Source organism: Corvus hawaiiensis, chromosome Z, assembly GCF_020740725.1.
Source record: "Corvus hawaiiensis isolate bCorHaw1 chromosome Z, bCorHaw1.pri.cur, whole genome shotgun sequence".
NCBI classification, from domain to species: domain Eukaryota; kingdom Metazoa; phylum Chordata; class Aves; order Passeriformes; family Corvidae; genus Corvus; species Corvus hawaiiensis.
The window spans coordinates 67,681,401-67,707,554 of NC_063255.1; the positions used below are offsets into that span (position 1 = coordinate 67,681,401).

General features: G+C 40.1%; 1 protein-coding gene across 2 annotated transcripts in view; it reads right to left on the reverse strand.

Annotated features, from left to right (window-relative positions):
• Positions 1 to 6,466: 6,466 nt before the first annotated feature.
• Positions 6,467 to 26,154, reverse strand: part of MRPS27 (mitochondrial ribosomal protein S27) — a 43,761-nt gene continuing 24,073 nt past the window's right edge. For both annotated transcript variants that reach the window (XM_048290668.1, XM_048290667.1), the window contains exons 5-11: positions 18,398 to 18,512; positions 17,814 to 17,892; positions 16,441 to 16,556; positions 14,902 to 15,004; positions 12,610 to 12,752; positions 10,918 to 11,073; positions 6,467 to 6,886 (exon numbers count right to left, since the gene is read on the reverse strand). In XM_048290668.1, coding sequence (XP_048146625.1) covers positions 6,650 to 6,886; positions 10,918 to 11,073; positions 12,610 to 12,752; positions 14,902 to 15,004; positions 16,441 to 16,556; positions 17,814 to 17,892; positions 18,398 to 18,512 — 949 coding nt within the window. In that variant the 3' untranslated portion in view covers positions 6,467 to 6,649. The remainder of the gene's footprint in view (positions 6,887 to 10,917; positions 11,074 to 12,609; positions 12,753 to 14,901; positions 15,005 to 16,440; positions 16,557 to 17,813; positions 17,893 to 18,397; positions 18,513 to 26,154) is intronic.

Here is a 26,154-nt window from a genome sequence, read left to right on the forward strand (position 1 = left end):
GGGTGCTGGTGCCAGCAGCTGAACATGAGCCAGGGTGTGCCCAGGTGGCCAAGAAGGCCAATGGCATCCTGGCCTGTACCAGCAACAGTGTGGCCAGCAGGACCAGGGCAGGGATTGTCCCCCTGCACTCAGCACTGGTGAGGCCGCACCTTGAGTGCTGTGTCCATTCTGGGCCCCTCAGTTTAGGAAGGACATTGAGCTGCTGGAGCGTGTCCAGAGAAGGGCAGCAAGGCTGGTTAAGGGTCTGGAGCACCAGTCCTGTGAGGAGCAGCTGAGGGAGTTGAGGTTGTTCAGCCTGGAGAAGAGGAGGCTCAGGTGTGACCTTACCACTCTCTACAGCTCCCTGAAAGGAGGGTGTATCCAGATGGGGGTTGGGCTCTTTTTCCAGGCAACCAGTGACAGGACAAGAGGACACAGTCTCAGGCTGCACCAGGGGAGGTTCAGATTGGACATTAGGAGGTATTTCTTCACAGAAGGGGTGATTGGGCATTGGAATACCTAGGGAGGGGGTAGAGTAACTACCCTGGATGTGTTTAAAAAAAGACTGGATGTGGCACTTAGTGACATTCTCTAGTGGACAAGGTCATGTTCGGTCATAGTTGGACTTGATAATCTTAAAGGTCATTTCTAGTCTAGTTAATTCTGTGATTCTCTCATTCAAATTCAGCCCAAAACTACCAGAGGCTGCATAATGCTGAGTGCCCTTACGATACCAAGAGATTTGCTGGTTTTTAACTGTTATGTTCAGCACCATTTCCACCAGAAATGAAATCCAGAGGCAAACTACCGAACTAAATCAGCAGGCACTGTAGTCTGCAGGAGCGCTTTTTGCTGGTCCTCACGGATCCTTACCACCCGAGATAGCTGCTTCTCTGCTCTTCAACAACTCCAGCATTACCAGCCCCAGTATGAATTGCTGGCAAGGTGGAGGTTGACTGTGCATCTGATGCCAGCTTCACTACCAAAACAATTGCATGCCATGATTTACACATCATACTGCAGATGGTCCATCACCTGTGCTTGTGAATTCCATAGAAAAGACAACTGAAATATCTGGAACTTACGCCCTAATACAAACAAAGCTAAATATACAAAGCTAAATCCCCACATGCACTAAGGTTACAAGTTAAAGTTAACCGTTAAGGTCCAGAAATTAATTTTGGTTGAGCTTTTACAAACCTGATGTTATTTTACCTCAGCTCACCTGTGTTACTTTCTTAACAGCTGAAGGTAAACTGAACCACTGAGCCAGCTAAATACTTAATATGAACCCTCCTCCAGAGTGCAAGTCAGTATACCCAGAAACAGTTTCCAGTTTCCGAACATGAAATAATAGCAGCAGTTACCCTGCATAAGGATCAGAGCAGGCTTGAAAGTTTCTTTGCCCAAATCACTTAAGGGAGGAATTGTCAAGACTCACAATAAGCAAGATATACTGAAAGCTGAATTTTGTCCTGTGCTTGTCAATGGGGCTCTAATTCTAATGTTATTTCTGTGCCTGGAGCATTTGCAATTTGGAATGGGTAGAGCGGACTTGAGTTAATCAGAAAGGTTTAAGAGTAGAAAGACTCAGTACTGTGCAATTGCTAGCTGAGTTCAGTGACAACTTTGATTTCTGTGGGGAGGCTATCTAGAGTAGGTGGCACAGTTTTCTACCATGTTTAGCATCTAACGTTACTTCTGATTTAATGTTTTGTCACTAATTTTTGACCTATACTTCATTCTCCAGTTTCATTTTGGAAGAGTCACTGTCCCAAATTCAGGTTGTCACAGTACAGCAGTAGTTCCTCTTCTACAGTTGAAAAGCCTTTTCCTCATCTCATCTCAACATTTCCTATCATTAAATTTCTGGAAAGGTAAATTTAGCTTTACTCTCCACAGATGAGCTCAAAATATTCAAATACACTTTGTAGTATGTACATGTAGTTTGTACATTTAACAGGAAACTCAGCAAAAGTGGATGCTGTTCAGCAGACCACACCTTGCATCCCTGTAAATCAGTGGTGCAATTCTCTTCTGTAACTGTTAACTCCAGCTTCCTTTGGAGACAGGGGAAGAGAGGATGCTTGCTAAACTGTGCCCCAGGCTGTCTTCTGTCTGTCTCAACAGCACAGTTGATGACTGCTCAGGTCAGAAACGCCCTAGTACCAGCCAACCTTCACCTAAAGCTGGCAGGCATCATCATCCTAGTCCTACAGTTTTAGAGTGACCAGAGAACCCTGGGATGGGCAGGAAAGCAGCTGGGACAGGCCACTTAGGGAGGGAGCAAGTGCTTGACACCAGCGCTGTGTGTAGGACACAGCATATGACCAGGTCTGAAATCATCTTGTAACCTTATCTTGGCAAGGTCAGGTGTTACCATAAATAGGGCCCATCTGTACAAGGCTTCTGGCAAATTCATTTGAGCTGCAAGGGTATAAATATGTAATTTTCTTCTTGTGAATAATGGATAATGACCTTCAGTGCTTTGCTGGAACTGTTCTGCCAGTAACACTCATGGGAGGAAGAGTTACATATTTGCTTGCCTCAGCAGCAGTAAATTTGGTGTCTGCCATAGGTTTGAATTGGGATGCCACTTTTTTTCTCTTAAGAGCAGCCAAATTCTTACCAACATACCAAGCAGGGCTTTGCATTTGTATCGGCTTCTGTTTCTTTTGGCTAGTATTGTTGAAAGGTCTTTCCCACACTTAGGAAAACACAGGAGAGCTGTTAACCGTGTCTGGCATGTGTAAGTCTGGCAGTGCTGTACCATACACGCTACCACAGTCAGGTATTATTTGGGCTGCTTGTCACAGCTCAGTGACTATGCATGCCAATGTACTGCTTATAGCAACGAGAGATTTTCCCCGAGCTATAAAAACACCAGGAAAATGAGTAGGGAAATTATTCAAAAACTTGCATGAAGAAAGATGCACTCCTGTGATCTAGAAATATACTGACAAGGGAGAAACTGCAATAGCTTTAATCCTAATCACAGCTGTAGTCAAACGAAAACAGGATGTGAAGGAACATTGCTAGGAGAGTGTTCAAAAATATGAGCTAGTGTTACTACTAAGAAAGACTTTGGTCTGTCCCCTCTAGGAAATATTTAGCCAGCCCTATTCACATACAGAAAGGTCTAGACAGCTGTCTGAAACAGAACAGCAAGAACCAGAAATGCTTCAAAAAGCTTGAGAGCTTCCTAGTGAGAAAGTGCTTATTGGGTTGTGAGCTTGCATCAAATGCCAAATCAAGTACCAGGGAGCAAGGCTGGATGAACTCAGAGCTTTTTGTGTTTGTAGAGCACAAAGCTATTTTTTTATATGCATATATATATACACATCCACATTCTTCCCTTAGCATCAGAGCTCATATTTAAACAGCAACAGATCAAAAGCGGCTGTACTACTTCCCCGCCCCTCCTCCTTCTAAATGTGGACAGCTGCATCACAGCAGGCGATGGCAAACACAGCAGAGCACACACGGCCTCAGGCAGCTGGGCTTTTGACTACTTGGGGCCCAGTTTCACTCCTAGGTGCAGCTACAAGGGTTCTTCAAACTTCTTATTTAAGAGTTACCAGCAAGCAGGTAAAAAACAGGTGCTGTGTGCAACATGATTTATGCAAGGGGGCAAATAATCAAGTGTGAGTTTTCCTGGAGTGGGAAGGAGAAAAGCAGGTAAATTAAGCCAGGTTAGTTGACATTCTGTTGATTTTTCATGCTGTTGCATTTGGTACACAGCTACTGCATGTGTCCTCCTGAGGAAGATGAGCACCTGCCTGAACAGGTCTCTGAATTATCCTGTCTCACAATTTGTCCACCTTACTGCTGACCTTGCTCAAAGCCAGCAGGTAGGAGAGAGCACCAAGGAGGAGAGTACCTTCCTCCCTCTGCTCAAGCTTCATTTGCTAATACATGACTTGAATCTCTTGAGATTCAGCTCTATCCAGGGTCCTCAAACCTCAGGGTGCCTGAGCAGCCCAAGCTGCTTGCACCACTGAGATCTGGATGCAGGGCAGAGACATGGCTAGCTTCCTCGGAGAAGGGGAACAAATAAATGTGAGCTGGTACATCGGAGGAACTTGAAGGGGATCACAGCTGAGATCAAAAACGAAGCAGCAGAGAGGATTTCTGGAGAATTCAGGAGGGTGCACGTATGTGTATTGGAAACGTGAGGATTTGCTAGGTGTGAAAACAGTTTGGCTACACAAAACTTTAGAAACTGGTTGCTGTTGAGACCACAGTGAAACCTGGGGTGGGGCGGAGCAAGACAGTAGCTACTGAACCATGGAGAAATACTTAGCTGGAGCCTAAGGGGAAGAAGGTCCCTCGTGTGCATCTGGTCCAGCTGGTGGAAGTGTCAAAAGTGCCTTCTCACTCAGGGTGATACCAAAGGGACAGATAAATGAGAGGGCTTGTCAAAAAATTTGGCTTCTGTCACAAATAATCTGGATCCCCTGCTGCAGGTCTTGGGTTTGGTGTCCTTCATCTGGCCCCACGCACCTGATTTGCCTGCAAAGCATGTGGCAAAGAAACCCCCTTCTGCCAAGGGCAGAGGGCAATATGGGAGGAGACTGGGGAAAAGGCAGAGAAAGGTTGTATCTACTGGTTTAAGTTTACGCCTTGAACTGCGGTCAGAGGATTCCAATCCACATGCCTGGAGTAAAACAAAGAGGGAACCTACAATATTCACAAGCAGGCTACTCAGAGCTCACAGGAAGGTTTTTTTTTTCTCCTGTTGCTGTAATAGTTAAGTCTAAATAAATGGAAAGGGGGGTCGTTGTGGGGGAAGTGAAGCCAAGCCTGTGAGACAGCGGGGACATAGCAGCTGGCAGCTTGCTGGAGCTCAATTAGCATTAGCAGCCTAGTGTATCTACCAGCAGGCTGAGGGAGGGAGGGTGGAGGTGCAGCCAGAAACAGGCTCCTTGTGCTGCCAAGAGGCCAACAACAACCAAGGAGAAATGTGTAAAATTATAGTGCAGTGAAGATCCCAACACCTGATGCCTGTAGAGAGAAGACCATTCAGGACTTTGGATGCAGGAGTGATCATGAACCTCTGTAGCTACAACCCATGTTCTGAAACTAAAGAACTGAAATATGTGGGCAGGGAAGGGACACTACATTCTCCTGTGTCTCAATCAGGAGCGACTGTGACCTCTTTAAAACCACCAGTTTTAAGGAAATTGTTCTTAAGAGTGTATTTGGCCTTCTACTCTTCCTCAAGGCTCTCTAACTTCTCCTAGTAATCAGAAAGCATTTAGACCAAGAAAGAGAAAAAAAAAATTCAGGAGACTTTCCTCAGAAGTTGTCCAGGAAAGTCCACTGCTAGACAAGCCACAAAATCATCCACTTACCTGGCTGGAAACAGCACTCTCTTATTGCTCTATGGGAGAAACTGTGGGACTTGCTGACAAGATGGGGTAAAGTTTCTTGGACATGAAAGAGCAGTCAGGCTCTGATTGTGTTTGCTGGGAATTCTAAGAAAGGCATCTGGTGTATTTCATGTATGCTTTCCTACACTTAAAACAAGTTCACAGGTCTGCAGCATGTTCTCACTGGATTTACAGTTGGTTTGTGATTTGAGTTTTATCACTGCAAAACTAGATAGATGCACAATAAAACGCAAAATGCTTATTTAGACCCTGTGGTAAAGCACAGAGACAATAGTGCTGGTGCCCTAACAAACTGCAATTACAGCAGGGCTGTTGCTCAGGTCTCCCTGTTTTAAAGGACCTTGTCCCACTAAACACTGCAAAAAGCTGCTAGCTGTAGCTGACAAGATTCAGTGGGAATGTATGAAGGGAAGGATGATGATGCATCACAACCATAATCAATGCACTATGATTCTTTCCTCCCTTGCCATTTCCTTGTGCTCCTGTGAATAGCTACATTGTTTCAGTGATCTGAAGAAGGGGGCATGGGACCGTGAAGGGAATTAGGTCAAAAACTCCATGAAACAGTGCCTAGAATATAAAAGGAAAGTGCACTGCAGTATGAGGCTCCTTGGTGTGTGCCGAGGTAATTGCACATGTTTCTCTAGTGACTTTAGAAAAGGAGCGAAACAGCACCAGTAAATTCAGAAATTTCTAACATCCTTACAGTAAAGACACATCTGACTGAATGTACAAGTGCTAACTCACTAGGCTGAAACTCTTCAGTAGTTTTAAAAATGACCTAAAGTTAGGCTTTCAACTCCATGCATAGTAGCCTGAATTTTCCAAATGGGTTAGGAAAAAGAAAAAAACCCAATCAACATATGTTAATCCTCTTAAGTGTCTGAAGTTCAGAGTAGCAAAGACATTCTTTCCTGTGAGAAACTCCTACTGAAACAACTTGCATTTGAAATTCTTCCCTTTTCTTTTGTTCCTTCCACCCTCTAGACCTTTCATAACAGGCAAGCTACCCCTTATGGCTTTGTTTCTTTGTATTGTCCCTATCCCATCTCTTGCCCGGCAGGTGGTAGAAGGAAAATACATCATATACAGGATGAAGATTTCTAAACCACATGTGCTTTACTTCAGGAAACAGGCAAAGTGGGATGCTTAATTTCCATACAGCAGTCACACCTGCAGCATGATTGAAGTGAAATATTAATAATGGTGAGCACTTCAGTTCACTGACAGAGGAATGCATACCACTGCATTCCTAGTTCCAGTACTACGCAGATGCTTTAAGATGCTTTAGCTAGCTTCCTAGCTTCCATTTCCTGCTTAGCCTGTTCTCTCATCTCTCTTTCTCTCTCAATGAGAAGTACTTGTAGTTCTTCCCACTTCTTCAGGTTCTGCTCATGTTTTGCAATGTCTTCTGCTTCACATTCTGGCAGTTTTTCCTTGACAAGTTGGGTGGTCAGGGTGAACAGGCTTTCAGATTCAACCTTGCCAAGTGAATGCAGCTTGGAGTACAGCTCCTGTCAGAAAAAAAGAGATTTGGTAGGGAGTGTCAAGGAGAAAGCCAGTCAATCACGAAACAATCAGACACAAAATACTTCTCTATAACCAACATATCACTGATTGAATTATTATTATTATTATTATTATTATTATCATTGCTGCTGCTGCTGCTGCACAGGCCAGGTAACTCACAGGAAAGTGTTTCAGCTGTGGTAGTTGCTACCATTTCTTGAAATGCTAACCTCTAGACCATTCTTCTTCTTAGCAATAAAACCGAACCAATGAAATTTCATTTTCGTTAACTACTCGAGTTCTCTTCTTTTTCCAAGTTCAGTTATCTGGTATTAACAAAGATCAGCTGACTAGTCAACCACAATGAATAGAAACAAAAAACTTTGGTTTTGTGTCTTGCCTCAAAACCAGTTGCACGATTTCATCCACACTGCCTGCATCAGCATCCCTCCCAACAGGTTCACTCATTTCACATGTTCTCTTTCTAACAGCAAAGTAAGTAGCTCCCATAGTTTTTCTTCCTGTGTCTGAGGTGTGACTACACTTGCATAGATTATGCAACACTGTTACAGCAAGGGATATTTTTTCAGGGATATTCTACACTAAAACTAAGAGCAAAGCTTCAGTAAGAAACTCCCGTTTTCTTTCTTGAGCTTTACTTATCTGGATTTCCTGCAGCATAAAAATGTTAATTCACTTAAGATGATGAATCACCCAGCGATACTATTTCTGGCTTTCTGTAATCTTTAGCCTGATGGCTCCCTAACATTCTGATTAATTGCCTTGAAAGTGCAGATACACAACCAAGGAGATGATACAGCACTGGAAAATTCTTTATCCCTTGTTCACTCACTAGATAAAAACACATTTTCCCATCTTCTTTTAAATAAAACATTTTACTCAGCCCAGCATTTGCAAAAATATTTAAAATAAGTATGTGTTCTAATGAAAGGTACATCCATACATTTTTCATTTGAATGATTGAACTTCTTGTTTTGCATTGCAGGATAATGGAAAGAAGATGTGTGGATTGTTCTCCTCCCAACAAAATGCAGTTCTAGAGCCATGCAGATATCCAGACTTCCAGTTATCACTGAAAGTTTATGCACTGTGCAGCTGGTCCGCAGTGTTCTTCTTACCCGAGCTCATGCCAGCAATAATCTGCATGGGCACTTCCCCTCAGCTCCCATCTGGAGGCTCTGACTTGTTCTTAGGCAGGAAGCTATTATGTCCCCTCTGAGGCCTCTACTCTTCTCCCTCCCTTAGCCAACACAACTGCAGGCTTTGTTGTGTTTTACTTTGGAGGTCTAAACTGGACAGACAGCAGATTAAAGACTCTTTAAAATGCTAGACATGCAGGTCTGAGGGGCTTGGGTGTTTGGTTCTGTCTGCTTTTTGATTTTATGATGAAGAATGAAAACAAAGTCAATGTCTTCAAGGCTAATGGACTAAAACCAAACTCAATAAACTTATTTAGGTGTATTAGTCTCCATTGTATTTGAGATCAGTAAGTACAAAAGGCATCAGTGAGAAAACTGAAGAGACTGTACAACTTAGGCTTGGGGAAGAAACTTGATGGCTATGCTCATGTTACAGATTAGATACATAGTTTAAATGTAACTAGTTTAGATCATTCACACACTTCCCATTAAACTCTACCAAGAATGTGGTGAAAAGGGGCTGAACATAAAAACAGGAAATTGAACTACAGAAAGGCAATAAACTGTAAACTAGCAGGTCTTGTCTCCCAAGCCATTTACTGGTATCAGTGGTATCCTGGAATACTTCCTGCTCTTCTCTTATACATTAGTAATACTGATTTAGGAAAGCAGCAGGTTTTATGTCCCGCAGGTACCAAAAGGGCACATTCTTAAATGGCTAAATCATGATTTTCATAAGCAGTCTCCAGGGCTCTGCATGCAGACAAGTTAGGGAAGGTGCACTGCTTTTAGAGAAGGTGTTCCCAGCATTTATGTGATAAAATGTTTGCTGCCTACTGATCATTGACACAGATGGAAAGAATTGCCTGAGGAATGCTATACTGAGCAGTAAGCCCCAGCATACAGGATCTGAAAACAGGTAATTACAATACAAATGAGTGTCAGAGTCTAGATTACAACTCTAATGGGTTTTTCTGGAAAGAGCCAAATGCCCTCAAGTCCTGTTTGTTTTAGTGGAAGTAAAGGACAAGTATCCGTATCTGTTAGACTTCCATGCCTTTTTTCAGGTACTTCCACAAACGGTTGTTCTGAAGGCTGGTATCAGACACAGAAGCCATTCCATGGAGTACCATGGAGGAGCACGTGTATGTCTGGAGCAAATCCATATGCTTTTCCTTGTATTGTGGTGTATGATTTGTGAAACAGAACTGGGAGTGCAGAAGGAAGAAGCAATTGGTTTTGAGCTCAAGCAGAAAGACTTGGATGTACTGGCTAATTAATGCAGGGCTGGACAAAGCGCAACTGAATTGTTTTTAGCAGCAGAAGTGCAAACCCTGTGCTGGGGTTACACAGAAGAGGGAGATCATCTGTGCTGGGACAGCAGCTGGGAAGGCACACATAATCAGGTTGATTCAGAGCTGCCACCTTCCCTCACACTTGTATGGATTCTAGTGTGCTACTCTGCCCTGTGAACTACACCTGTAGGTGTCCCAGGGCTCAACTGGGAAGAGTGGCTATTGCTGGCCTAATGGATTTGAGAGAAGAATCTAGGAACTCCTTCAGGCTTAGCTGAAATGGCATCCTGACTCAAGAGCTCCTTTTCTCATTCAGACAACCAGGAATTTTGGCTTAATGACATACAATTACTGTTGGATGCCTAGATGCCACATAGGGGCTACGTCTTTCTCATATTCAGACTTTCCTGGTCAGATCTTAAACACTGGGACTAGTTTTTTGGCCAAAAGTCACTCACTGCCACACCAGGGAATGTCTGAATTGGGCTAATTATGGAATTTGTGGAAAGGTTGAGCTGAGAAGAAAACCACACTCTTGGCACTAGTCCCCAATTTGATATTCAGACCTCATTTTGAACACACTGCATTATTTTCCCCAAGGCTAGATAATGCATAGACAATGAGAGACACATAAAATGTCTCACTCCCTCCTTCAAAGGACACTTGTGTTTACCTAATTCACTGTAATTCATCCAGGCATTAATTACCATATGCTGAGCACCCACTGATTCCCAAACACCTCAATTAAAAAGTTTTAACTGCCTACAACAAAATCTTAATATCTAAAGATAAGTAGCAAAGTTATATAAGTAAAAATTAAAGCAAGGAGAAGTGTGTGTGTGTGAGTTGAAACCACAGGCTACTAGTCTTTAAACTTTTGAAATTTCTTTAGAACAGTCTGTATCCAGCACAACTGTTCAAGGTCACAGCCATCCAGGGGATAGCAACAATGGAAACTGATGGGCTATGGAAAGAGTACTGCTCCTGGAACTATAAGCCAGATGAGTTTCAACCTGAAGTACTCGATTTTTACCACAGCACAAATCAGAGATGATAAAAAAAATTAGCTCATTTAGCTAATTTATAGCTACGACATGATCAAATAAAATGCACTCATTATATAGATGTGCTCTAATGAACAGCTTCTTGTGTTTCTTACTGTTATACATAATTATAATGTACACAAATGGACAATAAATTCAGGGTAGTCTCACACCTATTACAATTTATTTTAATGAGCAAGACCCCACACAAGGTCAAATAATGGGTCTCTAATGACATATCACTTTTGCAAATAAGACTGGAGTTATCATCTTGATGTATGAAAAGTGAAGATAAAATTCCAGCAGACAGACTAAACACAAGTGGCCTTGAGCTTTTATGTCTTTGTAGGCTACTGTTTCCTGTTTGGAGAAGTGAAAATGCAAGGTGACATCAGTTTCAAAAATGCCAAACAGAACTCCTGATGCACTGAAGGGGTGCCAGTCTACTAGCCATAGTAAATCAGCATTTATATTTTCTAGTATGTATCACAGAGATCTACCACAGCTTAGAATATTTAGATAAATTAAACTGTCTTACCTTGAATCGGCTGTAGTACTCAGGTACTTTAGACTGCTCTGTTTCTTCTGACTCTGCACATTGTGACTTCTGCTCTAATTTCTTGGCTTGTTCAGCAGATTCTGGATCAGATTTGGCTTCAAGGACAGACTGTAAAATGGTCTCCAGGGCATCAAGCTGAACAATCACATTTGTCATGGTTAGAATAAAGAGTTTGGAAATACAATTTAAGTAACACAACTGTCATGTATTCAAAAACTTCATGAATTACCTTGTAATTTGAGATTACTTCTGTATATGCGAAACAGAAAACCAAATTCTAAAAGGAAATGAGACAATCTTGGAAGAATTTTGTACTGTGCTTTTGATCTTGAAGTGTGTGGCTCTCACTCACAGTCATTCCATTGCTTTTTGGGCTCTACTACTGGATATGTATCGAGATGCAGCATTAGTAAAGAATCAGCAAGAACTTTCTTTTACAAGTTCTTAGTTGTTCCCGGAACAAAGTAAAACATACCCTATATAGATAGCATTTCTAGGTATTACTAGTATTTACTATTTTTAGAGTATCAGTATGCAGATGGATAGGATCTTCTATGGACCTGTTGCATCACAGACAGATACAGCCTTGTTTCAACACCGGGATGTTCATCTACAACCCAGAACAAGATGAGGAGTTCCTTAAGTTTTCTAGGGTTTGTAAGCAGAAAAAATCACCAGTGTATTAAGCTAAGTTCTTCAGACTTAAGAGTAAGAAAGGTATCTCCAAAACCACACACCCAAAGTGGTAACTTAAAATGGTGGAAGTTGCAGATGTGACCTGTCTTGTACTGTCCAATATTACACTGAGAAGCTTCAGAAAACAGAGCAATAGGTAGGAGTACCTGCTGAGCAGTACCCTGGACTTTTGTCTGTCAGGGGAGACTGCAAGCTTAGTAGTGACATGAGCAAAAGGGAGGCTCCCATCACCAGAGACACCTTCAGGAAAAAGTACCAAGAAAAGGAGAGGCTTCAGTGATGTTTCTATGCTCCAGCCCATGTCGTAGTGACATCCTAAGTCACTCCTAAGCTGTCTGATTCCAGGATCAGCCTGATTCCCCACAGCACTCTAAGCCCCAAGTCCATTAGTTAGTGCTGACCTTATAAATGGACTGAATCTATCCATCCTCCCTGACTGAGGGCAGTACAAACCTTCTAGAAATCACTCTGTTGGCTTTTTGGACCAGTACCACTCAGGACATCATCTGAGGGCACAGAACACATACAATCAGCCATGAGAGTAAGATGACATGATAGTTCATCCTTACTGCTAAGAAATATGTCTCTGAGTGGTTTCAAAAAAACCACATTTCAAAAACTTGAGAAACAAAGGTGTCTTCCCATACCCACAGGCACATGATTCTTGTGACACAGACCCAGGTGTCTCTAAAGAGAGGGCAAGGCTTAGAAAACATACTTAAATGGTCTGTGGCAATAACACACACACTCATCACCAAGTGTCCTTCTTCACCAAGGACATGCCAATAGACATTATCACTGGCTCATCACCTGAAGCAGTGGTTCTGTTCTGAACATTACTTCTCCTGTCTTGTAAAGGCCTCTGAAGTTTGCAGGGCATCTTTTCATTAACAAGGCACAGAATTCACAGGTTTTACTGAAGTTTGTTTTATATGAAATTCCCCTTGTTCAGTGGGTTATAGCCTTTATACTTACAGCCTCTTTACAGACTTTGATGTCCCCTGACAATGAAGCCACATTCTCCATCACTTGCAAGGCTCTATTCAAATATCCAGGTGTCCACATCAGCGGCATTAGATTGTATACAGCTCTTAATCCTTTAGTCAACTCCACCTTCCCTGTGAAAAAAACACACTTTACCGTTAGTGCTTCAACATCTGAGTCTTAAACGAACCAGTATCAGTTGGCTCTGGTTTCTAGAAGTGACAGCAAGTGTCTTGGCTTCTGTTGTAAAAACAACACAATTCTACAGAGTTGCTCTGGTAGAATTTCCACTGCCTTATTTTATTAAGGTGCCTTCTTTTTGCTCAACTTCACATAATTATGTGCATGTTTCTAGTACCTCCCCATTCCCCCTCACCCATAAATTTTGCCGAGATGGAAATGAGAGTAAGTGGCCAGGTTTTCTGGTTGTCTGGCTTTGTAACAGCAGCTTGTAAAAGGATGTCTGAAGATCTCAGACAAATGTCTCCTTAGCTTTCAGCTAACTGTGGAGCATGTGTGCACTAAATCTGATTCTCTGGATTTACCTTTGTGGCCTCTAGGGTTTACTCACCCATAATAGCACATGTTATGGCTACGCTTAGTTTCTGCTGAGGCTTCCTAAGAGAAAATATGGGACACCTGCCAAAAAGGATTCTTGATTTAAGACAATCTGTGAACAAGGTGTTCATTGATTTTAGCAGGACCTGTGATATACTGCACCACTTACAATGTGGCTTTTCTTCTGATAGTAATTACTTGAGAACATGCAACTCCATGACGTAATAGAGGAAATGCACGTAACATTGTAGTTGGTGCAATTTACAATGATTGTCACTCTTAGGCTTTGATTTTGCTATTGTCAGCATAACAGATAATACTTCTTCAAGTGCAGCTTACAGGAGTTGTGTCCAAGCTCTCAATCCAATTTGCACTCTGGCTATAATGACACAAAACTATGAAAGACACCTTCTTTATATGGAAGAGAATAGTTTAGGAAAAGGTAATAAGTGCACAGACAAAGCCTATGGACCATGGCTAAATTAAAACAGCTGAGGTGCTTGAGGCCACTCTGTACCCATAGACATCTTTTACTCTCTCAGAGGTCAGTTCCATTAGTGTTGGCAAGGCTTTGGAATACGTGACATAACAGTAAATAGCTTTTGATCCACTGAATGTCAATGTCATGGAACAAGCACTATTGCTTTCAGACAAGAGTGAAGTGCATTTTTGAAGTACAGCCACTACTCCACCAATCTATATGACATTTAAAACTCTCCAAACTGAATGCCAACTGGATGGCAAAGTCCCCACTTGTATCAGTATCTCCACTGGATTACAAATTACAGCACTATGAAAAAACCTGCTTTCAAATTAGTTCTCACATTTATCCCCCTTTTTGACTGAAAATGAGATTTTTGGTTTACAGTCATGATAAATGCAAATCAGCATCCTAATTCTGCCACCACACATCATATTTTGAGGGGACATTTTAAGAACAAATTCACTTTTTATTACCCTCAATAATGCAGTAATGAAACAAAAATTAACAATATATAGTTGATTACTTACTTTCTAGTAAATAATCATTTTGTAAAGAAGAACAAAACCTATCTGTACTATATTCCAATAAATATTCAGAGGAAATTCAGTAATTGTTTGCCCATTTCCCTTCCCTTCGATTCTGAATATACTCTGTTCTAACTTCTCTTTAATACTATATAGCAAATTATCTACAGTGAAGACTTCTTAACAGATACAGGATAAAGGCACTGCTATCTGCTGTTCACAACCCAAACATTCACTTTACAGTGACTAGTAAAAGTTCTAAACATAGTGTTTTCCGAGCTGTGCTCTTCCATCTTCCTAAGGTTTAAAGATTATTTTAAGACACTCGCTAACCAGAAAAAAGAGTCTATTGTCCATAACCTTAAATTTGTGTCATGGAAATCTGTACTTCAGGGTATTTTTAAAAAATCTGTTGGTCAACCAACAAACCAATCCCACTGTTATTTAAGAATATTGTCTCCCTGTCAGAATCTAACCCAAGCCTGCAGGGAGCCCTAAAGCTGGTTCTGAAGCTGTCTGATGAATCAAATTAAAATCAGTTCTACCCTCCACGCTTACCAAACAGGTTCACTTGTAACTCTGAAACTGTCCTTCCACTATCTCTTTTTTTTCCCTTTGCCTTCTCCTTGATTACATTTTAATAAAGCAAAGATGTCAATCTAATTCAGCCACTGAAGACAAGAGGGAACAGCTGATAATAAGAGAGGTAAAACTTACCAAGGAATGCATAGCCATAGAGCTGGGAACTAAAACCCACAGTGTTACTTTGCTTTAGACCTGTAAGCAACAGCGATGCTCCAAGATTTCTCTCTTCTTCCCACTGCAAATAATGTATAAACTAAGTATGTGCTCCTTAACAAACACAAACATAAAATGGCAGCAAAGACAGCATGCATGACTTTCATCACATCTTAGCAATAAAGAATCATTAAACATGTCCAGTGTTCAGTTACAGTATCTCTGTCCTGAGGAACAGTACAAATTGTACTGAGGAACAACTCTCTTTCCAGAGGACTGTAAAATGTGAGTGGTTGAAATGTTGCACGAAAGTTTTCCTTACTATGTCTACCCCTACCTCTTAAATCAAACACAGAAAACTAGTGCTGAGCATTATGAGGCATTGAATGGTACTTTCAATGGTGTATACAAATAAAAATATTATTTCATTGCTGTATTTGGATGGGATTACTCCAAAATGCATATTAAGTAAGTCACAGCTATACAAATAAGCTTGCCTTAAACATGTCTTATGTTCACACCACCCTTGCTTGCACATTCAGCTTTCACAAAACACTACACATACTGACAAATGTTTATCTCTGCAGTAAGGATATGCAAACATGGACAAACACAATGGAAAAATGAGATTTTCATCCCTTTGCTTTTCACATACAAGTGACTAAGCATACTTGATTTCTAGGGAATGAAGAGACTCCAATACGGTAAATGCACTTTTCTCTTCTACGGTGAAAACTGAAATTACAACCCAGCTGGACAAAACCTGAAGGCATCTGTAAAATGCATTTTGGAAGATGCTTCATGTAACACAGAGGCTTCAAGCATTTCCCTTAGAGATGACAACATGCTATTGAAGGCTTGTGCTAAACTATATGAAAAATAGCTTCCTACAGAAATCATGGCAGAGCCCTTTACTGACTGAGCCCCTTCTGAAAAGGTAGAATAATGCCACTTCCAAGACCCTGAACTGTCATTTTGGCCTCAAGCAAGCAAGCTGTAAATAACAAACCCATAATCCTCGGAGACAGGAGAAATGTAACAAATTTAATTTTAAAACAAATACGTGTAAGAAACAATAGACCCAAAGCCAAATGGGGTACTAAAAAACCTAGTAAAAATGCTTTATAATTCTGCAACATCACCATTATCAAGCTCTAAGGGTGAGCAATACTCAGCGTAACAGGGTCCTACACAATAGGTGACACAGTTTTTTTGGTGGTAATTGATAGAGTCTGCTTTGAACTGAAGTATCAATTCACATCCTTCAAATGGGCATACATTGTATCTAAAAATCCCAACACACCCTCCTTTTCAAAGAAAGGAGCAAAAGGGGTGTTTCATACTTTGTTGTTTCTTCTTTCCTTTCTTTCTTCTGCAGCTGCAAAAATAATGGGAAAATGGAGTATTTTTCCCCCCAGGTAAACTTAGGGGAAATAAAATACATTCATGATTGAATGTCTAACTGACTGCACCACAACACTTGGAAGCAGAGGCACATTTTGAGTGTGGTCAGTTTACCGTATGTCCAGACTTGGTTGCCAGGTACTGGTATAAAACATAGAGAGAAAGAAGCTGTGTTGATAATTCATCAAAACTTTCTTGGAGCATGATCTCTGTTACTATTGACATAGCATCTATGGAGGAAAACAATACATAATCAGCATAGCTCCCAATACGTATCTCCCTTTTGCACCCACTCATGTTCACTGACATTTTATTGCTGTAGTATGCTTTGAAATAGTTAGGGAGAAAGTTAAACATTTCTTACAACTAGAATACACCTATAGAATTAGCCTTATTCATTTGGCTTGTTCAAACACTGCAAGAAGGAAGAATGGGTTGAGCAGCATAAAGCCAAGGAGCTCTCAAAATCATCTTAGCTCTACACACTTCACTTGGTTCTTCTTTCCTCAGCTCTTCAGTCATTAAGATTAAAAAAAAAAAATTTAAATGATTTCTTTGTTCTTGTGTTTTGATTACAAACAAGAGAAGACCAGCTTAATTTCACTAGCCTTAGGGCGACAGGAGAGTACAAAGGAGCAGAAATGTTGTCACAGGTCACCCACAGTGGTCTCTATATTCAGCAAACAATGCTCTGGAGGAGCTCTACAGGGAGCTCCAGTGACACCCCCCGTCAGAAAGGACAGTTTGTTAAAAAGGCCTTCAGCTTCACATACAAAAGAAATATGGATAAAATAAGGAGGAATTAAAAGATAGGGGTGTGTCTCAAAATAAATAAATACATGTATTAATTTGTCATTTAGCAAAATCTTTCAGTTCCTCTCAATTATCTGTTTTATATGAGCTTTATGCAAAGGAAAGCTTACTGCAAGTCTACAGTACTAGAAAACTCGAAGTGAAATTAAAATCTTAAATATCTGTCATCAAACATGTGAGGATTACTCATCCAAACACTTAAACAGTCAATAATGAAAGGTAGCCCCAATATGGCAATTCAGCATAGCTGGCTTGCTCCAGTGACAGACAGAAAGCCTACACAGTTTAGATACATAGCTTTTTGAACAGCTAAATGTATGGAAGATGAATACCAACACATATTTAGATTCTGGTAACACTTTAATTGTCACTAATAACTCCTATGATATCATTAGCACATACATCAGACTTGTAACTGAAGAAGATGGTTTACACTTGGAATAGGATTATTAACAGTAGAAACTGTGAATCACACAAGTTTCAAAACTACAAAATGAATAAAATCCCAACAAAAATGAGAAATAAACATGCAGAAAAATACTTCAAAGGAAGGTGAAGTCATGTTTCATGATGAATTCAGAAAAAATATGGCTACAAGTTTTTAGTTCGAAGAAAAGCTCTGTAAATATAAGAGCATACATCTAAGGATGAAGTATTGGTATGTATTTTCTTACCTTCATATTTCTTCTGCTTTATAAAGCAATCCAACAAAATATTAAATGTAAAATTATCTGGAAAAATTCCATAGTGAACCTGAAGGAAAGAAGGAAAAAAGTTCAGTGTGCAAACGTGCTGTTCAAATCTCCCCAAGCACAGTGCTGTAGACACCAGAAAGAGCAGAACCATGGCACTGCACACTGATGCAACGTACAGTCAAGCAACACAAGAGATCAGCATGGCACCTGTGATGTAGGCCCTCCAACTTCTGATGCACTGCATTTGTTTTGGCATTTTACCTGAGCCTTTGGGACCAGGAATGGGATTGCATATCATGTTATTATGCCTCCCCCGCACCTAGCATGTTTTGGACACCAACGCTATTTAAAAACAAAAAGCTTTCTGAGAAAAAAGAGTATTTAAAAGCTGTGAAAGGCTGTAGCTAAAATTCAAGTGCAACAGTAATTTTTATTTTGATGAAGAAATCTGAACTTAAAACCACAGTCTACAGGACCTGGCTGCAACAGGAATTCCTGTCAAGCCACATTTGAATCAAAAAGCCAATCAAATATATTCGTGTCTTTTCCTTGGTAAAACTTACCTTATTTTTTATTGTGTATAAGGCTTTATCTTGAGCGCCATATTTTAAGCACTGTCTGATCCAGCTGTGAATGGTCCAGTCTCTCAAGTACCAGGAATTTGGGCTATGCCGAAACCTAAAGATGATAAAATGGTTTGGGTGACAATATGACTCTGCTATCACATAAACAAATTCTGTAATCAACAAACTTTGAATTTCAAAACCACACCAATCATGAACTCAGACATAAATTTCTCCATGTTTGACTTTGCAGTCAATCACTGCTCTCTAAAGAGCTCCAGATAGCCCTTTCAAGTAAGAGAAAGAAAATTTTGATACATTAATAGTATGTACAAAGGGGAATCTGACCTTTTCACAGATGCATAATATTTAAACTTCTCACTTTAGAAGAAAAGCCTACTGCTTTTCTCCTGAAGAAATAAATACCAAAAAAACCCAGTTCGGTATATTTATGAAGGCCAACTGAGACTGGTATGAATGCTGCAGTATTTTTTAACTTCGTGCTTGTGATTGTGTAAGATTGTATAGTATAACATTTTGATGTATAATATTGCTGATCTTGTCAAAGAGATATGACTGATGACATCAGCAAGTATCAGAATTACATAAAAATATAACTGCATCTGAAACTTCGGAGCTTGTATAATCTGGTGTCTCCCACCCTCTCTAAATCATGCCTCACTTCACACTTAAGAATTCATTATGCCTCAGCACAGGTCATCCCTGGGCTGCTGCATGCTCCATTTGCCTTAGAAATGCTTCATCAGTGAGGCATACCTCATGCACAGGGAATCTCTGCTGGAGAGCCCTTCCCTGACCCTCTGCACTGGTTTAACATATTCTGAGACACCTCATGCCATGGCTTCAACAGTCTTCCAAGGCAACCCACTCCAGTGCTCAAACAATTTGTAAAATTGAATACTTTTGCTTCCATTTCGTCCTTATTCAGATATATGGGCTTTGCACTGTATTGGAAGAAATGGTGGCAAAGAGCACATGGAGCTTTAGTTTTGGCAAACACTCAAACATCAGTTACAAGTTCAGTGGTGGGACCTGCTGCCTTGGTCTTGAGCTGATTTTCACAACCCCTTCTGAAGAGATGCATGCAATCTTTCTCAATTCAAATGAAAACTGATCTCAGTCCCCAGCACAGAAGTGACTGCCACTTTCTGTAAAGAACACTGATGACTGAGCTGGGCTCATGTGCAGATGCTTGCAGCCCTAAGCCAAGCTGCAGCACCATTTAGGGGCAGGGTTGACTCTTCCGTCTGAGCGAGCATGCTTTCCAGAACGTTTATCAGATTAACGTGGCCACCAACCCTCTTTCCCCCCTCAGTAAATCTCGTCTATCACCGAGGGCTACACAGATGACCAAGCCTGGAGAAGTACTACAGCCTAAAGAGCCTTCAGAATGAAGAAGACAGCCATGCCAAAAGTGAAGCTAAACAACTACAGAGTCTAAATACATGTGTTTGTAAGTGGCATATGAAATCACGCCATTAAATTAGGATTTAACAGAAAATGAAAAGCATGCTTTGAATATTAAATTACAAGCATCCATTCTGTTGCTGTAATCGCATTCCATTTTCTTCTCTCTGGAGTTCAAATACTGGGGAGTTTTTGAACTCAGATACTGGAGTTCAAGTTTGCTTCCATTAAAGTCCTGTATCATGGACAAATGCTTTCAGGAAGTATCAATTACAGGAATTTGGATTTAATCATATTTTGATTAAAAAATTATCTAATTGCTACAGATTCTTTCACCAGCCATTTAAGAAAGGTCAAGCTGGAACACCAGCACTCAGCAATAAAGCTGCCAACATTTTTTAAAGTTTCAATAAATGGTTAATATTGTTTCACAGGTGGAAAACAACAGACTTGTCTTTCAAAAAACATGACACTGATGCTCTCAAATACTTAGGCTTTCTATTGACACAGTCTTTTCAAATGAAAAGCAAGTATTCAAAAAACAATTAAAAAAAACCCCCAACCAGCTGTTTTTAATGCATTTGAATATTCAGCTTTTTCCAGAGCTCTATTTATTCTCTTGAGTACATCATAGTGAGAGAGAGAGAGCACTCCAATACCTCCTGCACCTTGGATTGCTACAGCTTACTGTAATGAAAGCTTCTAGGTTTCAAAGTAAAGTTGGACAGCAAAAGGCCTAGCAGGGATGCAATATGGTCTAGAAACAGAATGAAGCTGATCCTCAAACAACACTCATTGCTGGAACCAATATACACAAAATCCAGAGGCATGTTATAAAAATCTGCACATCAGCTTTTATAGGGCCAGGACTGATTTTTGTGTGTGTGTCTGTATGACAACCACAGGATCTTTCAGATCTAATTACTGTATGTATGTTACTATTAAGATCTTTATGCTGATCTTTATGCTCAGATCAGGTTTCACCTGCCCTAGGTGCTATGCAAATGAAAAGCAGAACAGCTTCTCAACCAAGTAATTTTCTAGTTAATTCTAACAATTAATTACAAATCAGTTGCACAGGAATGAAGAGAAGGGACTGGTGCACAAATGCAATATATATGTATGTACAAGATCCCTCAGCATTAGACATTTCCATTAATCCATTATGTGGTGGGAGAATTGGAAGTGAGAGGGAAGCAACTACACTGCAATCTTTAATTGTTTCTGATCCATATAATGCTGGAATAAGCTCTGTCTCCATAGTACTAGCCGAGAAGAGAAACCAACAGAGTATCTGGGTTTTTTTTAAAACTAGACAAACCAACCAAACATTGTGGCAGGCACTTGTATTTGAAACTGAATCAGGAAAAAGAGGAGGTTGCTCATCATTTTGACAAGCATTAACATCTTCCTCCTTCTCTTTGTTCACCAAACAGGATATAATTAAGCAAGGCAATATGTTCAGGGACAGATGAAAAGACAGAAGGAAGTTAAAACTAAAGAAAAAAGAGGATTGAGAATGATTTAAATAAAGGAAACCTCTAGCAACTGCTGTGTGTTTAATGGAAAGACCAGAAGGTTATCTTGCAGATGCCTGGTGCTGAAACTCATTTTTCTGAGAACTAATAAAAACCTGAGACGCCCAAGATTCTTATAATGTGTTCAGCAAAGACAAGAAGCAACTGCAACAGTATTAGGGAAGCTCTCTGTTGGTACATTTTAACGTTAATGGCTAAAGAATCAATATGGTCATCCTTCCAGTCACTGAACTGAGAACATCTGCCTCTGCGGGGAATAAAAAGAGAAATATCTGTAATACAAGGAGATCCTGAAATACCAAGGTCATTGTGAATCTAACAGCACACAGTGCATTACTCTAGAATTCTCTTTATTTTGAAAAGTCGTTTGAATGATGCATTCCAGAAACTTGATTTTCACTAACAGTTGCTTTGTACTTGCAAAATGATTATAACTTGGAACAGATACAAGGAATGTACAGCCTCAGTACAAGGCAACCAGAATATTTCTAGCCAAGCAAGTACACTCTCTTGCTCACAAAGAGGCCAGCACATTGGGTTAAGAATACATTGTCAGTTTACTAAGTTACTGCATAAAGCCCCACTGCTCATTATTTACAACAGTGCTGGGGTGCTCATGCTGTGTGAAAGAAACCAAACAATAAAAAAGTTTAACAGATGCTGAGAGTGTTTCATGATGTGCTGTACTACTACAGCAAGCGTAACTTATTTATATTGGTGCCCCCACATACCGCAGAAAAGCTGAATTCCCGCCCTATTCATTTATTTCAGTCTTCCAACTTTCTTTGGTGCCATCAAGTGGTGATGCACTCCAGTGCTGCTTTCACACACCCTGTCTTCTCAAGGGAAGTAATACAGCAGACCTGAGAGCAAACAGAACCCCTTGCTGGTCTGCATTTTTTCCCCTAGGTTTGGTAGAGGGGAGTTCATTGCTTTGAGGACAGTCACAAATGAGGAAGATGGTGAAAGAAAATCTGCTGGATTACAGAAGAGAAAGCGCTGTAGAAATAACATACCATGAGGAAGAGCTCTGCTCTGCTCTTCCTGGTAGTATAGAGGGAAAGCCAGCTCAGCAGATCAGTTCCAATTCTTTGCTGATCACAAGTTCCATTTTGTACTCTATGGCTTTCTTAAGGGCCAGTCCAATTCCTGGTACTCCCAGAAGCTATCCTTATGCAAGACACTATTTTTTCTCCTCCCCGTGAAACAGAAAGAAGAGACCCTTCCTTTTTCCACCTTTACCTGACCTAATGAGAAAGCACCTTGTAATCATCATACATCCTACACTTCCATCTCTCTTCTTTTAGAACCAGAGAGAAATATGGGCCTGCATGTTCATATGCTTTCATCAGGAAGCAAGAGTGCCAGATTTCTTCTCATCCACTTAAAATTCTAAATACAGTATGAAATATCTCTGTAAACCAGGAAGAAGCTCTCTCAACGGAATGAAACCAGAGCAACTCCACATTCTACACGAGTCATACAGGGCTGAGAAGCATCTTACCATTGCCATGTTTTTTTCTTCCCAGGCATATTTTTTCAGCTACAGTGCATAATGATCAAATGAATTCCAGGCAAGCTTAGCTTAGAAACCGGAAGCCTGTCATCCAAAACTCTCCCTTTGTTTGTCATTTCAAGCCACAGGCCTTGGGGAAAATCATTTACATTTTAAATGGACCCAGAGGCATTGCTCATACAACAGTGTCAAAGAAAACAGTCCTGGAAAAGCAATCGTTATTGACAGAAATTTCCTTTTAAACATTAACAGAACTTTATTTTTCCATCTCTTCTTTGCTGCCATTTTAGCCTTCACCTTTTTTTTGTGTAAATCCTTTAAAAATGTCTTGTGTAAACCTACCAGTCCTATAGTAAATACCTCATGCATTAACGGCCTACACTCAAATAACAGAGAGAACACATTGCTTTTGCGTTGAAATAAAAAACTCAAGTAAGTATGTGTACAATAAGAAATCAATTAACAAAAGCAGTAATAGGACAGGTTAAAAAATTAGACACGACAGCTGTAACAGAGCACAGTCTAAGGCTGAGGCAGAATCTTACACAAGCAGAAAATTGGTTTGCAGACTCCCTGAAAAAACCCCCACATTCAGCCCCTCTTCTATTTTAAGTTTTATTGACTTTCCCCCATCTTTTATTTTGAACTAATTTAACTTGACTGCTTTGATGCTAAAATTAATTCTTCTAAATTAAGGTCTCTTCACCTCCACATAAACTCATATTTCATGCCACCATTTTTTGTCCAAGATTTGCACAGAGCTCTTACACCACTGGTGCATGTCTGATGATGGCTCCAAAACAGACCTAAATGATCAGATACGGAGAAACTGCAGTGCAGTACCACAGTCAAACATTAAGGCTGAACAGGAGACTTAAAGGATATTTTTAGTATCAGGTCTTGTTTCATGTTATACCATATTCAGCTTTTATTTCTGTTCACTCCAATGTTACAGGTTCACCTTTTTTTTAACCCTTAAGCTTAGTAATAAGACTAGATCTGGAAGAGGAGAAATTTTGGATAGAATTATATACTACAGTTATTTAGGAAGACTGAGGACATCACCTGGGTAACTTCCCTCTTCCAATAACTGAAGGGAGAAAATTCACTATTCAGTAGTTTCAGGGTAGCTACTGCATTGCTTAAAACAACATTCACTCAGCTTCACAAAGTCTCTTTCTAACAACATCACATAGCATTCACCATATAGCAGCTAGGATGTAGTTTATCCTTTACTGACCTATCTATTTTGACAGTTTTTAGTGTTGAGTAACAAATGACAAGCTGAATTTCTGACACAACAAGCATTTCTGCCCATTGCTGTCTTTAATCACTAAATGCTCTTCCCCCTTTTGATGAATTTAAGGCAACTTTGAGAGCAACACGTAAGAAACAAGCCTTACTACATTGAAAGCAAAAACAGTTCTATCAAAGAGTTGCAAAATCCTAGATAAATTTTATAAATTTCAAAATAATGTATGAATAGACAAGCAGTTTATCACAACATGAAAGAAATGCTTTGCTTATACACAAATAGACGTAAGAGCCATCACAAAAGAAAGCCTATGGCAAAGTTTGAAGCAATTGGTATTTGCAGTATTGCTATAGTTTAAACAACTACTGGCACTCCTGAAAAATACCTGAACTATTTATCAGTCCTTCCATCCAGAGGCAGTAAGCATAACAGAACTGCAGTGGAGCTGCTCTTCCAACCTTTTGCCACCAGGTTACACCAAGCAGCCTTGAACCTCTCTGGAAACATTTGCAAAGCACAAAGCAGGAATCCTTCAGACAACTGGATTAATTTAGTATCTCACAGGCTCACCTTAAATGTCTCAAACCCTTATTCTAATTAGTTCGTAACCAAACTGAAAAACCAAAGCCAAGGCTCAAACAACATACACTCGATACACTCTTTGTCCTGAGGAAAACTCTTCGAGGCTGTTAAATGTGTTTCTTAAAAAGCTTCTCTAGTGATGTAGATTCAAAGTACTTCAGAACTATGCACTCTCTGGCAGAACTCCAATGGAAGTTCACTTCTCAGAAGAACACGAATCAGGATTACTCTGTGTCAGCTTGGTTGAACATGCTCTGTGTGCCTAACCTGAAATAAGATGACATCAGTCACAGGCCTTATCTAGCTACAAACTAAAGATCTTAACATTTAAAAATACAGTATCAACATGATTCCTTGTTCTACATTAAAGGGAAGGTCACCAGCTAGCTCACTAGAAATGGACACTTGGGGATCCTCAGCATGACCTGTAGGTGAAAGAACATTGCTACCAAGAAAAGGTGGTGATGCCTGCTTTAGTTTCATGAAGAAAGTAAATATATCACATTCAGTTTTATTTCAAATGCAAACTATGAATAAAGCAATCCCCCTTTTTGACTTAACAGAATGATGAGGTAAACTGCAAAGACGGAAAACAGATTTTTGAATACAATACTTGTATTTTTCTGCTCTTCCCAGGGTAATAGTCACCCACCACCCTTCACCTCTCCCACTCCTTTTAAAAAAAGACAGTCAGGAAGAATCCAATTTTCTTCTCACATACATGAAGGATCCATACTATTTTCACCATAAAGCTGGAATTCACTCAAAGAGCAACAGTTAAGAAGAAAAGGTCATGTCACAACAGTAACAATAATAAAAAGCCCAACATCTTCCCAAACTATTGACTGTAAAGGACACAGCTCTCTGTGACAAATACTTCTGGACTTAAGGTTAAAATGATTTGGTTTGAATATAAATGTAAGTAATACTCTATAGAAAGCATCACAGGCTGAGAAAACACACGGGGAATGATGAAGTGAGCTGTTGCTATAGTGATTCTGATAAGATACTCTCAAGTGCCTCTGCTTGTCCCCATGCAATCATAATAAAGCCTAATTTAAAACCAACTCTTCCATTAATTATATGTTTTTCTGGTATGCTGGCATACAAAAAGAGACACATTAAGAACCATACAAGATACTACATTTATTGCTTCAGGGAAATCTTTTTAATCTAAGCAATTTCTAAGTGCATCAGGATAAAACTTGCTGTTTCAAAGCTCAACAAAGGGACAGTTCTGCTGGATTCTTTTACTTGGATCCCTGAAAACTGATTAATACAAGGCTGTAAAAAAAGGTACATATGAGTAAAGCACCGATTTGATTGTTACCATTTTACTAACTCAGCTATGCCTGTCATTACTTCAACAAACTCAACCTCATCTGAAAGCTAGTACACAAGTTATCAACTTATTTCTCAAAATGAAGAAGAAATGTTT